At 36.5% G+C, this 17,028-nt stretch overlaps 1 protein-coding gene across 1 annotated transcript in view; it reads left to right on the top strand.

The window, feature by feature from the left end:
• The window catches only part of GTF3C3 (general transcription factor IIIC, polypeptide 3, 102kDa), a 34,983-nt gene extending 23,055 nt beyond the window's left edge, over positions 1–11,928 (top strand). The window contains exons 13-18 of the mRNA XM_011952064.1: positions 753–888; positions 2,787–3,024; positions 4,022–4,212; positions 6,162–6,286; positions 9,488–9,640; positions 11,201–11,928. Coding sequence (XP_011807454.1) covers positions 753–888; positions 2,787–3,024; positions 4,022–4,212; positions 6,162–6,286; positions 9,488–9,640; positions 11,201–11,323 — 966 coding nt within the window. The 3' untranslated portion in view covers positions 11,324–11,928. The remainder of the gene's footprint in view (positions 1–752; positions 889–2,786; positions 3,025–4,021; positions 4,213–6,161; positions 6,287–9,487; positions 9,641–11,200) is intronic.
• The last annotated feature ends 5,100 nt before the right edge of the window (positions 11,929–17,028 follow it).

Raw genomic sequence — 17,028 nt, 5'->3', positions numbered from 1 at the left:
TGGGTAATGATTTTTCTTCATGTTAGCCTTGTTGACTTTTAAAATGTTTAATATTTCATTTAAACATAGCTTATACTACTTGATAATTGTTTTACTTCATTAAACTCAAACTTTTTAAAGTGAAAGATTAAAAAAAAGCTAGAGATTATTGGTATATGACTGAAAGTTCTTGACAGTAGCTTAAGTGAAAATCTTCCCTAGTACATATTTAGAAAAGTGAGCACCATAGTACTATCAGATATTGGCCCTGTAGACAGAACTATGTGCCAAAATTACTCACTTGGCAAAAGTATTTTCCAGATCTAATATTCTTTCTGAGTCTGGCTTATTTGCAGGGAGGTAGCTCTGTGGGTGTGTCTCTGGGGATGTGTGTGTATACATGTTATAATGTTAATGTGAATTGCCTTTTTTCTTTCTGAGGTGAGGAATGTGACCAAAATTCCTTTGGTAAGAAAAAAATAAGTCAGTTCATTCTAATTTTAGCTTTTTAATGTAGTAATTTCGTTTTTTTTTTTCTTACTGAGGGAGCTTTCAGTCTTGTGGCACCTGTGACCCATAGGTTTTCTTTAAAAAATTATTGTTTAGAGCTGGGTATGGTGGCATGTGCCTGTGGTCCCAGCTACTCGGGAGGCTGAGGTGAGAGATCACTTGAGCTAGGAGTTCAAATCCAGCCTGAGCCAACATAACAAGACTTTGTCTCTAAACAAAAAAGTTATTGTTTAAAAAATCTGAAATTTTCATCTTTAATTCAGGTAGCAATGAATCGAGCCCAAGTTTGTTTGATATCCAGTTCCAAGTCTGGAGAGAGGCATCTCTATCTTATTAAAGTATCGAGAGACAAAATATCAGACAGCAATGACCAAGAGTCAGCAAATTGTGATGCAAAAGGTAATAACTTCATTTGCATTATGTTATATAAAATTTGGCTGAATTGAAAAAGACTCATGAAGTAATTAATTGAAAATACCCTTTTCAAATAAAATGAGATTTTCTAATCTAAATCTCTCAAGTGTAATAAACTCATTCAGTGTTAAAAAGGAAAGGCTAAATGTAAATACTTTAAGTTAAAAAAATTCAAAGGAAAGCATCTGCTTGGATCTTCCTGTGAAAGAAGTAAAACAAAACTTTGACTTTTTAAAAAGAAAATATAGTTTAAGAAATTTGTGTAGATTAGATGACAGTATAGATTATTTGTCCAGAGACCTCACTTATATATATTCCATTCTCTATGAAATAATTTTTAACAAATGTAGCAGTAGTCACAGAAACTCTGAAAATAAGTTGCTGTGAGACCTAGTCTCAAGTAATATAACTTTAAAAGACGACAGCTTCTACCTCTGCAGCTTGTGTTTTCAACCATGTTTCCTTCTGTTGTATTTTTCTCTCTGTGTGATCTGTTTTCTTTCAGTGATTCCTCACTGGAGGTCCACGGTTAGTTTTTCTTAGGCTCATAAGGTTTTGTTTTGTTTTGTAAATTTTATCATGGTGAGGATCACATTACACTGGGGTACCAGGATAGACATTTCATCATCTTGCTCTGTTCTCTTCAGTTATTATATTTAAGGAATGTGTAATATTCCATTGGATAGTGGTTCCATAATTTATTTAATCATTTTCTTATTTTTTGGCATATGATCACTTTTGACAATTTTCTTTCATAAGCAATAATGTAGTGAGCATTTTCATAGATACAGATTTGTCCATATTTTGATTGTTTAGGATAGATTCTCAGAAGGAAAATTATTGGATCAAAGACAGTAAAATTTTTTATGGCTTTTGATATTTCTTAAGGGCTATAAAAGGTAGGCTTTTTACAGAGAACTAAAGAAGAGAAGGAGGTTGTTAAAGAAATATTTTAAGGCAGAGAAAATTGAGATCAGAAAAAGATAACAACTTGAATCTCAAAGTATGAATTTGAAGTCTTTTGCTGAGCAGACATTTGAATGCCCATATGTATGTCATCCTCTATCACTGGGGTCCCCAACCCTGGTACCAGTCCATGGTCTGCTAGGGAGTGGGTCGCGCAGCAGGAGGTTAGCAGTGGGTGGGCAAGTGAACATTCCCACCTGAGCTTCCCCTCCTGTCAGATCAGCAGCAGCGTTAGATTCTCATAGGAGCGCAAACCCTATTGTAAACTGCCCATGCGAGGGATCTAGGTTGCACGATCCTTATGAGAATTGAATGCATGATGATCTGTCACTGTCTCCCACCACCCCCAGATGGGACTGTCTAGTTGCAGGAAAACAAGCTTAGGGCTCCCACTGATTCTACATTATGGTGAGTTGTACAATTATTTCATTATATATTACAACATAATAATGGAAATAAAGTGCACAATAAATGTAATGTGCTTGAATTATCCTGAAACCATCCTTCTCATCCCCGGTCCATGGAAAAATTGCCTTGCATGAAACTGGTCCTTGGTGCCAAAAATGTTGGGACCACTTCTCTATGGGACTGCAGTCGTAGAAAGTACACTTGTTCTACCCTGGAGGAGACAGATCCTAGCTAGCATGGAGAAATGCAGATGGAACTAGCTGGAACTTGTAGAGAACAAGTCCGAATCAGATGCCTGGGAATGCAGGTGGTTAAACTGGCAGAGTAGAAAGAGGTAGTATTGAAGGAGTGTAAGCAACCACCCCTTCTCATCTTTGTCCGGAGAGCACTGGCAACAATTTAGGCTCATGGTTATTAAGCTTATCTTAAAATTGATTATGTGAATTTTTCTAATACTGCTATTTCTGGAAATACAGTGTCCTAACTGGTTTTCATTGGTCTCATTTTAGCAATATTTGCTGTGCTCACAAGCGTCTTGACAAAGGATGACTGGTGGAATCTTCTGTTGAAGGCCATATACTCCTTATGTGACCTATCCCGATTTCAAGAGGCTGAGTTGCTTGTAGATTCCTCGTTGGAATATTACTCATTTTATGATGACAGGCAAAAACGCAAAGAACTAGAATACTTTGGTCTGTCTGCTGCAATTCTGGACAAAAATTTCAGAAAGGCATACAACTATATCAGGTGACTTCTCAGTTATTTATTTTAATTAGATTCTTTAATAGAGTAAGTAAATGTACTTTGATTTAGAAGCTACTTTACTTTTGGCTGTCCTATTAAACAATACACCGGTTAATTCAGTTCATTGGTGATTCTCAGAGGCAGTATATGAGAAGATGCACTCTAGGACCAGACTTTCTGGGTTCAAATCCCAGCCCTGACACCTACTGGCTGCGTGACCTTAGGCTAGTTAGGTAATCTCTAGTGCCACAGTCTTCCCACTTCTAAAAGGGTATCATAATACTGCCATCTCATAGGGTTATGATGAAGGTTAAAGGAGTTGTTATGCCTTCTAACAATGCTTGGCAAATATTATTATTATTATTATTTTTTTTTTTTGAGATGGAGCTTCGCTCCTGTTGCCCAGGCTGGAGTGCAGTGCCATGGTCTTGGTTCACTGCAACCTCTGCCTTCTGGGTTCAAGCGATTCTCCTGCCTCAGCCTCCCAAGTAGCTGGGATTACAGGCGTGTGCCACCAGGCCCAGCTAATTTTGTATTTTTAGTAGAGACAGCGTTTCTCCATGTTGGTCAGGCTGGTCTTGAACTCCTGACCTCAGGTGATCCGCCCGCCTCGGCCTCCCAAAGTGCTGGGATTACAGGCGTGAGCCACCGTGCCCGGCCAATGCCTGACAGATATTATTATGTGTTATTATTCAGTACTGCAGCTATAGTGGGCAAGGAGAGAAAAAGTGAAACCTAAACCCCTTGCTTCTGTTTTAGTTTAAAAGTTTTGTTGCAAGTAGAAGTAAGATGTAGAAACACTAACTTAAGCAGCATTTTCTGGGAAAAATCTTTTATTGCGTAGGAGAGTTTTGCTTTAAATAGATTGAAACTGTCTGCTTTTCCTTGTTGGAGGATGGTAAATTTCAGTGCTGGTAGGACAGCACTGAAGGGTTTCATTTTTAGATATCAGGAAGATTTTTACATTATTTTCTCCCTTACCCTCTTCCTGCAATTTTAGGATAATGGTAATGGAAAATGTCAATAAACCCCAGCTCTGGAACATTTTCAATCAAGTTACCATGCACTCCCAAGATGTACGACATCATCGCTTCTGTCTCCGTTTGATGCTGAAAAACCCAGAAAATCATGCCCTGTGTGTCTTAAATGGACACAATGCATTTGTATCTGGTAGTTTTAAGCATGCGCTTGGTAAGTGTCCTGGCACGTGACTCTGTAGTGCATAAACAGTGTGGTGAAGAGCCTAGCCTCTGGAGCGGAACTGTCTGGGTTAATTAGCAGCCCCACTGTGACAAATTATTCTACCTCCTCCTGTCTCAGTTTCTTTATCTTTAAAATGGAGATAATAATTGGACCTACTTTGTAGATTATTGTGAAAATTAAATGAGTCAATATAAAGAACTTAAAACAGTGCCTGGCACATATAGTAAGTGGATATAGTAGCAAAAATGATAATAATTACTAATATTAATATTTGTTATTCTTATTAAGCTTTGGTTGTAAAAGGCTGATATAGGTCTTATAAAATTCATTTTAAAGGTCAATTCTCCCTGCTTAGGCCTATTTATTTTTAAAATGATTTTCGTTAATTATGGATGCTTTTGCCACCTGATTTTAATTTGCTATATGCAAAACGTATTCAAGATTTGCTGAAAGTTCATTCCTTTAGGAGATAAGTCTATATTAAGGTTTATTTATGTGGTGCTTACTAATTCTAATTAAACTCAAGGAAACTTCATTAATCATTTATAATAAGGAATTTCTGTAATAAGGAATCAGAAGTAAACAAGTATTACTTGCAGAGTCTCCTTTAAAAAAAAAGAAGCAAACAAATGGAAAAATAACTAAATGTTTAAACTTAAAATTAGGCATGCATGTCTGACTGCCTAAAAGCTGGTGTTGCCAGATTTACTTCTTATGAGTAAACTATGGTTTTTGGCTATTTAATACTTTCATGATTCCTTGTGTATGGCTAGTATTTTTATCATTGTTCATCCAGTAACCTCAAACATCAGATGTTGGAACATTCCTCTTTTGTGTGTGCTTTGTGGAATTGTTTTATATTAAGAAAATATAAATATTTTATTTTCCTATATTAGAAACTTTTACAAAAGGTTAAAATCACAGACAAATGGCAGTGTACCATCTTTGCTGCCTGTGGTGCCGTTCCTTCCAGAATAGAAGCCAGGAGGAATAGAAATTTTCATCTATATGTGATACACTATATGTTATTCCTCTATGAGAAAAACTTGCTTAAATTCCCCTACTGCATATGATTAGGCTTTTGACAAGAGATGATTATATATATGGAATACATGTAATTCATAAAACCCCAAATTCTTATTGTGTTATTGGATACATTTAGCTTTTTCAGAAAAAACAAAATAATTGCTACTTTTGGGAAAACAACACCCGTAGTCTAAAAAACAAAACAAAGCTTTCCTCTTCTCACCTCCATGATCCACCACATTTGAATTTATAAAACAGATCAACTGATTCTACGAAAATGTTCCCCAAAACACACATCCTCTATTTTCAAAATATTTTGGAAGTATTACTTTACATGAAAATGTCTAGCTGTGCCTAGAAAAAGTTAATTTAGTTCCTCATATTAATCTTCATGGTCAGCATACATTCATGGGGAACTTGTTCTAATTATATTTTATAAATTGTTTTAAAATTTAATTTAATAGGTCTCTGGTTGATATTTAAGATAGAATGTCCACCTTATATATGTTAAAATCAGTAATGTTTGTTTAGCCTTAAAAGTGTTGAAGAAATAGGCCGGGCGCGGTGGCTCAAGCCTGTAATCCCAGCACTTTGGGAGGCCGAGACGGGTGGATCACGAGGTCAGGAGATCGAGACCATCCTGAGCTACACGGTGAAACCCCGTCTCTACTAAAAAAATACAAAAACTAGCCGGGCGAGATGGTGGGCGCCTGTAGTCCCAGCTACTCGGGAGGCTGAGGCAGGAGAATGGCGTAAACCCGGGAGGCGGAGCTTGCAGTGAGCCAAGATCGCACCACTGCACTCCAGCCTGGGCGACAGAGCTAGACTCTGTCTCCAAAAAAAAAAAAGTGTTGAAGAAATAAAGAACTCTGTTCTTGTCACACCGTCTGACACCACTGCTCGTTTTCCAGGACAGTATGTGCAAGCCTTTCGTACTCACCCTGATGAACCTCTCTATAGCCTCTGTATAGGCCTAACCTTCATTCATATGGCATCTCAGAAGTATGTGTTACGGAGACATGCTCTTATTGTACAGGTAATTCATTCAAATTTCTCGTTACTTGATTTGTTTCTTAAAAATGAATATACTTAATACTTTTTTAAAAATCCTGCTTCAAAAGTAATACACAATGCTCAGTACACATGACGGGAGTCCCCAACACTTACCCCAGTGTTCAGCACTCAGCACATAGCTATACTCATGGTTAAGACTTACTACGGCGATATAGTAAAGGTACACAGCCAGATCTTTAGGGACAAAGACACAGGCAGAATCTGGAGGAATGCACTGGCAGGCTTCCGTATGTCTGGTGCCTCAAGGTCTCTAGCTATCTTAGGTACTGAAGATTCACTTAAAGTAGTTTAAACAAAATAATTATACATCCAATAATACGATTGTGCCTGTTTCCTTACACCGTCACCAACAAATTGTTCTTTTAAAATTTTCTTTGGGGTTCTTATCATAATTTCAAATTATGTTTCGTGTTATCTACTTTAATAGCATGTCTCTCCTAACAAGAGTATAAAGTCCAAGAGATCAGAAATCTTGTCTTGTTCACTACTCTGCCTTCAGCACTTACATTTCTATGATTTCATTTTTGTATGTTTGATGTTTCTAAAATATGATATGGTATAGACATGTCTTTTATTAAATAGGTGAGAAAGGAAACAAAATGTTGACTTGAATGGAGTTGCAGGATCTAGTAAGGGGCTTTTGTTTCTTTTAAAGTAAAATGGTTAAAATAAAGCCTGCATTAAAAGGGTGATGACAGTTGAAACTAGGTATGGGTTCATAAAGGTGGTCTCTTTACTGTTGTATATTTGAAAATTTCTGTAATAAGTTTTTTAAAAAACCTGAAAAACAGAAACTTCTAAATTTTTCCTTTTTTATATTCTATCTACCTTTTCCTCAAAGCTTCTTTTTCTTCCTTAATGGATACTATTTGCTGTATTAAGTAATGTAGGATTGTGTATAACTTAAATGTAGTGAGCGCTCATTTTGTGCCAGGAACTGGGGACATAGCAGTGAGTAAGTACACAGGTGGAATTTCTTGCCCTCATAAAATTCTGGTAAAAACTGATAGGAAAATCTTATGGATTAACTCTTTAAATATGTAAAATATGTAGTTTTTGGGCTTTGTAGGACAAAAATTCATGTACTTCAAGGTAATATGGAAGCTAAATTTCAAATTACTTCTATAGTTAAATAGGAGGTTTCAAATGGTTGGAGGTAGAGATGAAACGAGGTAATGAGTATATATATAGAAGTTCATTGGACTAATCTCTTTTGTGTATGCTAAACATTTTCCATAAAAATTTCTGAGAAGCAGGTTTTATTGTAAATAGCATCATTTCTGAAACTGTTCTCTTATTTTTCTTTCTTCCTGCTACAAGACTATAGTTTTCTGTTATACTACCTAAAAAAAAATTTTTTATGGTTTATTATCTTTCTTACCTTTATATTGTATTAAAAGTAAAATCATTCATATTTCCTCACTTCTACCTTTATTTAATATTATATAGACAGTGAGTACATTGGGCCCTTTAGTGATTAATTTGATTTAAATGTTTGAAATATAACAAAATGTTTGAAATGTAACATAATGTCAAAATAACTCTTTTCCATTTAAACTGTGTGTTTTTGGCTGGACATGGTGGCTTACACCTGTAATCCCTGCACTTTGGGTGGCCGCGGCAGGTGGATCATTTGCGGTCAGGAGTTTGAGATCAGCCTGGCCAATATGGTGAAACTTGGTCTCTACTAAAAATACAAAAATGAGCCAGGTGTGGTGGCATGTGCCTGTAATCCCAGCTACTCAGGAGGCTCAGGCAGGAGAATCGCTTGAACCCAGGAGGTGGAGGTTGTAGTGAGCTGAGATCGCACCACTGCACTCCTGTGTGATAGAGCAAGACTCCATCTGGGAGAAGAGAACAGAATAGAATAGAATTTGTTGTGCAGTTTTTAAATTTGGTAATTCACAGTACCTATAAAATAAAGTGGTTGCCCACATTGTCTAGTTTTTAAAATCACTAAATATTATTTGAATAGTCTTTCAGATTATCCTCTTGAATTTGTTAAACATTTCTTAAAGGGCAGCAAGTAATTCCATTATTGTATTAGAGGACCTAGAGGTTCATTTGCATTACAACAATTCATCTGAGATTCCTATTCCTTTTTTCCTCATATTTTTGTCTTTAAATTTGTCTTGTCATTTTTAACTATGAAGACTTGATATTTCTTTGCAATTAACAGTCAGATAGTCTGCTGGTACTTAAGAGAGCTGTGCGTTTCAGTGGAATAGAGGTCACAGTCACACAAATAGGTTATTTTATGATGCAGAAAGTATGATTTGTATACTGAACACGAGTATTACTACCCCTAAATAATTCATTTTTATTATTTACCTATTTATAAAGGAAAATTTGTGACCACTTAACTATATAGCAGATCATCTAGAGAATAATTACATTTTATATTCTATATTCATAAATTAGTTGATTTATTCTTAATTATCTGGTCATATATTTCATTACTCAGGACTCTTGGACCTTTGCAATTTGTAATTTCAGTGGATGATAAAAGCGGAAGCTGTATTAAAAGGGAAAGTGAATATGGGAAGAGGTAAAGAAACAAGTTGTTTTTTGGACTGTGTGACCCACAGGGAGTCAGCGTCATTGTAGCTGTGCTCTGAAATAGTTTCTCCATAAATCTTTGACTCAGAAGCTTTCAGGAGAAAAAAGTCCAGTTTTTTAGGTTAAGAGGTTATTACGGTCCTGAGAAGTAACTTATAAAAGGTAAAATTTACCCTAAAATGTTAAGTATACTCAAGTGAATTTGCTCCTGAGAGGAAACCTTTGTACATTATCATTATTTTATATCTTGCTCAAGCTTTTAGGCATCAATCTCACATCAAAAAGTTTATTGGCCTATAACGGCACAAGCCAACTTGAAATTATTTTTTAAAAGTTTTGTGTACTTGTAGATTATGAATCTCTGGTAGCTAGTTGTAACGTTTGGCTTTGTTATCTGTGAATATTTATCCCTGGCTAAAAAAAATTCTTACATCTTCAAAAGAGCTATAATGTTGACACCTAACTACACCGTAATACTACACAGTCACACTAAGCAGATATGTTTTTAAAAAATATTTGTATTTTCAGCACCTGGTAATGCAGTGGTCTAGTACATCGTTGTCAAATCAGTGAAATATTGAATTATCTTTCTCTTTTTGGTTAGGGCTTTTCCTTTCTTAATCGATACCTCAGTTTACGTGGGCCCTGCCAGGAATCATTCTACAATTTGGGCCGTGGCCTTCATCAGTTGGGGCTGATTCATCTTGCAATCCACTATTATCAGAAGGCCCTGGAGCTCCCTCCACTTGTGGTAGAGGTATTGTACATTTTTAAAACTGAGACACTTCATCTGTCTGTAGATAAGTGCAGTTAGCTAATTCCAGACAGTAAATGATAGCTTCTGTATTAAAAAGTGTTTTCTCTTATTCAGTACATTTACATAATTACGTTCAGCAACAGTTAGATCTTTGACATCCGAGCCTCAAGACTTGACCAGCAACCATGTGAACATATACAGCTTGTGGCTGTGAGCATTTTAGTCCCCAAGGTAGTTCCTATGCTTTACAGACAGGAACTGGTAGACATAACGTCTGAATATTGAAGAATATTGTGACTGTTTCCAAGTGTAACTCACATGTTTCTTTATAAAGATGAAAGACCAGTATTAATGTAGTTTATTTTTAAGATAGGGTAAAGTGTTGCCAGTACTATGATGATCTATGTTTAAAGTCTGATTTTTATTTTAAATCCTGAAATAGGTTAATTTTTAAATATATTTTATGTTAATTTTTAAATGTATTTTAACATAGCACTGTATTAGAAAAAACTTTAAAAACTCTTAATCCCTGTATTCCCTCACAATTGTTTTCTATTACTGTTCAGTTTAAACAAATGAATATGTATTTTTATAGTGATGCTGTTTTTATATACTATGTATTTATTATATACATATTTATGTCATACATATTTTATATTTATGTATATGTATAAATAGGTGCATATGCATATTCATATGTACTTTTTTTATATGTATAAAAACACTATTGTTTATTCACACCATTTATTCATCTTTGCATTTAATACTCTAGCCCTGTCAATATTACTTGAGGCAGTTTTTCAAATACACCTAAGAGGTTGTTTATTAAAGGTTGTTTTATACAGTGTTATTTCATAAATATTGTTAAATCTTGTTACTTGAGCTTTATAGGTATCATTTTTAATTGTTGCAGATTTTTTTTTTTAGTTGACCCAAAGTTTTTGTATTGGGGAAGATTAGAAACATAGGTCTAATCTATTCCATTGAATTCATTGCTTTGTTATATATGTGGGAAAAACTATAATACCCGTGAGGTAATATTATAGTCAATTTGTTGTATCCCTCCCTAAACCTACACTTTATATGCCTTTCCGTAATAGCATAGGAATTTTTTCCGATCTGGTCATTGGTGTTCATTTAATATTATGTTATTTTTACACAGAGAAGTTTTTTATGAAGTCATACATATCTTTCCCTTTATAGTTGCTACTTTTGCTATCATAAAAAGGACCTTTCCTACTCAAGATTATATTATCCCATTGTATTTTTTCTTTTATGGATTTTTTTTTTTTTTAAACTCTTAAATCCAAAATTCATCTGGCGTTTATTCTGCTGTAGTTGTGGGTGAGACTTTAAATTACTGGCTAGACAGTTAAAACATTTGATAATAACTGTTAACTGAATCAGCATTGATCCAAGGTATATGCATAGTTTTATAATTTTTTTTAGTATATGAGCTTTAATAGCTTTTGAAAACTTATAACAACTATTAATTTGCTGTAAAATTGTCCTGGTTGACAGTTGGAAATATTAAACATAAGGGTATCTTTTTCTCCCTAGGGTATAGAAGTTGACCAGTTAGACTTACGAAGAGATATTGCCTACAACTTGTCTCTCATTTATCAGAGCAGTGGGAATACTGGAATGGCTCAAAGGCTTCTGTATACCTATTGTTCTATATAAAGCACCGCAACTGAGAATGGAACAATGGCAGCTGCTGTGTGAGGACCAGTATCTTCTGTCTCAGGGCTTATTATTCGTAACTCCAAAATAGAAATGACAATTTCAGAATTACCTAACACTGTATTTATTTTTAATATGTAATAATTATCTTGTGGTATATATGCAAAATTATTCCTACAAAAATTTGTATATTCTGTCATTTTTTCCTTTCGCATTCTATAGTGAAATTGTTCCCAATGCTGAAATGGACATATAAGCCTTTGAGCTAGCTTGGAGTTTAAAACACTATTTTTAACTCACTTTAGCTTTGTATTTAATACTATAGCTCTGTCAGTATCACATGAGGCAGTTTTTCAAATACGTATAAACAGAGGTTGTTTATTATTAAGGGGAAGACAAAGTGGGACTCTTGATGATGTCATGACCATGATAACTAAGCACCTAAGAAAATTATTTAAAATAGTTATGTCGTAGGTAGAAGACAAATAATTTAGTCTTATACTTTTCACCTGCATGTATCTTAGCTACCTCAACTGAAGCATGGGAGGCTGGCCTTAATTCAAACCATATTGCTCCAAGGCAAATAAAAAAATGCTTCATCTATATTTGTGGTTGATGAAAAAATAGAGAAGAGCTTGTTCAATAACAGGACATGGTTTCCATTTCAAATCACAAAGAATATAAGACTGGACAAGTAGTACATATGGAATAAAGGACATACTCCTGATTGATAAAGTAAAAACACGACATAAAAGCTTTTTACTCTTCTCCACTATTATATGTTTTTGAATTTAAGTTAACAATACTTTTTAGATAGATAGACTGTTAGCTTAATAAAAAAAAAAAAAAAAAAAAAAATTGTTAAGACAGAGTCTCACTCTGTCGCCCAGGCTGGAGTGCAGTGGCCGGATCTCAGCTCACTGCAAGCTCTGCCTCCCAGGTTTATGCCATTCTCCTGCCTCAGCCTCCTGAGTAGCTGGGACTACAGGCGCCTGCCACCTCGCCCGGCTAGTTTTTTGTATTTTTAGTAGAGATGGGGTTTCACCGTGTTAGCCAGGATGGTCTCGATCTCCTGACTTCGTGGTCTCAGCCTCCCAAAGTGCTGGGATTACAGGCTTGAGCCACGGTGCCCGGCCAATAACAACTTTTTAGGGAAAAATAAAAGCTGTAATTAGTGTGCATATGGGTTAGTAACAGCCAGTCCAACTGTGGCAGGGAAACAAGTAGAGGCTTAGGATCAAATAAATAAAATAGGGACTTATTAGGAATTCTTACCATTGTTTCTACTGTACACAAAACTTTCTAGTGCAGAATTTGTATGTAATAAGTAAATAGATTGTGCACTCTGTGTGTATAATTTAAATACATTTTATTTTTATAATTAAGGTTAATTGTTTCACATGCTTTTTTTTACTTCATGCCATTTACAGGTAATGGTAGAGATAACAGATAGCGTAATAAGTTAGACTACTGTGGAACTGAGCATTCTGTGCTCTTGAGTTTCTCTCTTAAATTAGCTCACTGGATTGTATGTAGCTCCAGTGTCTATTAAATAGCCTTGGAGGAAATAATAAGTCTCCCTAAGGAAAAATAAAAAAAAAAGCTGATATTGCATAGGTTTGTTTAGCTTTTAAAATCATAGCTACCATTTGCTGAGTTTTTACTCTGCTACTATATGCTAAGTACTGTGCTAAACACTTTGGATATGTTATCTCTGTTTCTCTCAGGGAACTGCAAGGTAGGTGTTATTACTGATACTGTCATCACCACCTTGTATCTAGAGATTAAATAGCATGTTCCAAGATCACTAGCAACCTGCTCCTTGCTCAGATTTTCCTTCAGAAGAGCATAGTTGCTGCAGTTCAGAGTAACAGCAAACATTAAGTTTTTTTTTTCTTTGAGACGGAATCTGGCTCTGTCTCCAGGCTGGAGTCCAGTGGCATGATCTCAGCTCACTGCAAGCTCCGCCTCCCGGGTTCAAGCGATTCTCCTGCCTCAGCCTCCCAAGTAGCTGGGACTACAGGTGCCCGCCACTGTGCCTAGCTAACTTTTGTATTTTTAGTAGAGACAGGGTTTCACCATGTTGGCCAGGATGGTCTCGATCTCTTGACCTCATGATTCCCCTGCCTCAGCCTCCCAAAGTGCTGGGATTACAGGTTGTGAGCCACTGCTTCCAGCCAAGTATAAGCTTATTTTAGAAAGAAAAAAGACACTGGCAGTGTTTCTGTCTTCCAGGCCTTCAGCCCATCAAAACCCCTGTATAAAACATCTTTTGGGGTATCATTTTAAAAGCTCATATTCATTCTCTTACCTACCATCCTCACCTTAGCAGTGGGGTCCTGGTATCTGTTTTACGCACTGAGATTCCGCTGCTCCTGTGTGGTCACAGTTGATCGAGGAGGGAGTCTGCTCCTGAATCAATCTGGGCCAATCAGGAGTTTCCTCCCTCCTTCCCTGGGAATTTCAGACTTGAAATAGAACCTTCATGTGGGGCCAGAACTTCAGAACAATTAGGCCAACTAGCAGTTAACCCATTCTGTTGGAGAAAAAAAAAAAAAGTGAGACGTATGCATTAAGAGAAGTAAAGATGAGCGAAGGAGAGAGTTCTCTGAAGTCTCAGAGATTTCCAGTTTTCAGTTCTATCCTAAGACCAGCTGCCTTCTTACCCTTGGATTCGTTCTAGGAGATAGCCTTGATTCTGTTATAGTTTCCACTTTAATATTTACACCAGCTTGGGTTTTTCTGTTAAATGCACACCCAAAAAAATTTGAACTGATCCACCACCATTCTATCTTTTAATTTAGCATTACTGCTTTCTAGCTATTTTCATAGGAAGAAAGAGTATAAAGCAAACAGAAATGAATATAAAATTTGTTGCTGAATTATAAGCAGAGTCACAAAGTCTAATCCACAATAAACAGGCTTTTCAAAATCGTTCAGAGCAAGAACAGGAGGAGTGTTCCTGCTGTGGTGGTGTAACGCTAATAGTATTATAATACTATAGTTAATACTGAAAGAACGTATACTCCAACATAACACTGAACAGGGTAGGAAAGGAGTTAATGGCCAAGATAGTGGGTGAGGATAGGGGTAAGGGGGGCTAGAAATGAACTATATCTCCAGGTCTATAGTCCCTATACTAATGGCTATGCTATGAAACTGCAAATTATAATTTTGAGGCATTCTCAGAAGAAAATGATCAAATGAACTGAATTTTTTAAGTCGGCAAAAGGTGGATTCTGGAAACCACTTGGGCATGTTAGTCCTGGCATGATTCCAGCCATCTGTGTGCTCTTAGAAGATGTTCCTTAGGATACTTACTCTTTCTTGCAAGCAAAAAGGCCAGCTGCCTTCTCACCCTTGGATTCATTGTATAAGATAACCTTGATTCTGTAACAACTTCCACTTCAATCTTTTAGGAAATACACTTTTTGCTTGGTACTAGACTGGTGGTTCTGAGGACTACCTTACTTTTTATGTATCTGGGTTTCAGCAGAGTCTGTGAGGAAAACTGCTGTGATATGCTTGTGGATTGAATGGGAGTGTGGCTGGTTCTTCAGCTGGTAGAATGACCGAACTCAACGAATGCATGTTGACAGACTGATGTAGACTGGAGACAAACTGCAAATGACATGCTGCCGTGTTCATTAACATTAACAACTTAGGTGAAAATATAAGGAGTGGTCAAATTTGCATGGAGGGAAACTAGAAGTTATAATAAATGCCAATACTAATTAATTAATGAAAAATCTCAACAATGTTATTAAATTGAACTGGGGTCTGCTTGCCCGGCATAGTAAGGCCAAACATCTATGTCAAGGTTTTCAGCAGGAGAAAGGAGGGCATTTATTTGTAGGCACCTTGAAGCAAGGAGAATTGGGCAGTTTATGCTTAGAGTCTGACCTCTCCAGTGGCTCATAAGGGTTTTTAAAGGCTGGGGTACATTTTAAGAAAGCAAGAGTTAGAGGCAAAATTGTAAATTAATACATGGAGGTTCTATAATACATTGGTTTGGCGTCAAAGGGTGGGATATCTTGAAGTGGGGGCTTATAGGTAACAGATGTAAAGAATTTTTTGATTTGTAATTGGTTAAGGAAGAGCAGCTTTATTTAAAATTTTGGGGTCATCAGAAAAGAATGTTAGCCCTGGCTCGTGGGCATCACTTCTTTTAGGCCCTTCAGGAAGAAATTCAGAGCAAGGAATGGCAGCATTTAATCTTCAGTTCTCCCTTATTAGAGCTTTACGTGTCAGTGGATTCACTTGGTGGCAGGTCTGGTTTTTTGAAAAACAACTCAGGGACATATAAGATGTTCTTTTTAGTTTTTATAGAGACCCAAACCATCCAGTGACTAATTTTTTTGGCTTTTGTTTTAAGTTACTATCTTTTTGTTATGTTATTTTTTTAGGGCTAGTTAGGTTATCTGGAATTTTTTTTGAAGGAATTCAGTATTTTAAGAAAATTTTGTTTGGTGCAGGGACAGGCTGCAGGCCCCTAAGAGGGGTCCCTGTTCCATCTCAAAAGTAACGCAGTTACTTTTACCTCCCAAATCCAAAAACCAGCAAAACACAGCAAACAAAAAAGACAGTATAAACTCCAGGCCAAAAAGAGTAAGAGAAAACAGGGAGATGACAAAATAATTTTTAGAAACTAGGAAGCAAATGGGCAATTGGTAACTAAATAAACTACAGAAAAATGAAAGCTAAATGCCCACAGGAGGTGGTAGGGAGAGGGGCAGAAGCAAGCTGATTCAAGACCTTAAAGCTCGTCCACTAGGTGCCTCCAAATGCAGGTGAAGTGTGGTCAAAAATGGGAGCAGTGGAAAGTCTGTTAAGCCACAGTGAGACCCTCTAGTCACCCTTTTCACCTAAGGAAACTGTCCCACTCCCTCATGGAACACTGGTGGTCTATTTTCTGGAGTTGTTGAATCAGGACCCCTGGATTCGGGAATACCAGGCAGAGATGAAGGCCAGAGTGTTATACTGAAAGCAGAGGATTAAGTGGAAGTCTACACACGGAGCAGCAAGATGCCCAGCTGCCTTCTCCTTAGCTCCTAGAAAACCGGCATCTATTTAACATCCTCTGAGCAGGAAGTTAAAGGGTTCCTTTCTGAGAAATCCTGTCCAAGAAAAAAAAGCTTATATATACTGGCAGTTTGAAGGTTCTCAATGAAATGGCCCATCCTGGCCAGAGAAGCCTACCTGTGAACAAACCCCTCCCACTGCTGTCAGCTTGCTGGCACTTTGCTAGCAGCATTAGTGGGCAGCTCACCATCATCAGACTACAGAGAAACGCTTCAGGAGTGGGAGAGATCCATATAAGCAATGGGAGGGGAGGAAGGAACGCAAAGGGAACAGAACTCGTGCAGGAAGTAGAAAAACAAAATGCAATTCATATCCCCAGATAAGAAAATACCATGCACATGAAACAAGAGGATGCTATTAAAAGGAAGGAATTCAAAGAATGAGAACATTATGAGATTTAAAATGTAATTGCAAAATTAATGAAAATAGAATTTAAAGACAAAAAATGGAAAATTGAGAACATTTCAGATAAGAAAATTAAAGGTTATAAAAATATAAATGAGTTCTTTGTGGCAGTTGCCATATCTTACAAATTCATGTACATTGCAATGTGTGTGACTGCTTGATTATAAATAATTCCAGTAGAAGGAACATACCCTGCAATGATTTTTTATATGCAGTAG

This window comes from Colobus angolensis, unplaced genomic scaffold (assembly GCF_000951035.1).
Source record: "Colobus angolensis palliatus isolate OR3802 unplaced genomic scaffold, Cang.pa_1.0 Scaffold330, whole genome shotgun sequence".
NCBI lineage: Eukaryota > Metazoa > Chordata > Mammalia > Primates > Cercopithecidae > Colobus > Colobus angolensis.
The sequence above is the reverse complement of the archived record's forward strand: the minus strand, read 5'-3'. Positions and strand labels throughout refer to the sequence as shown.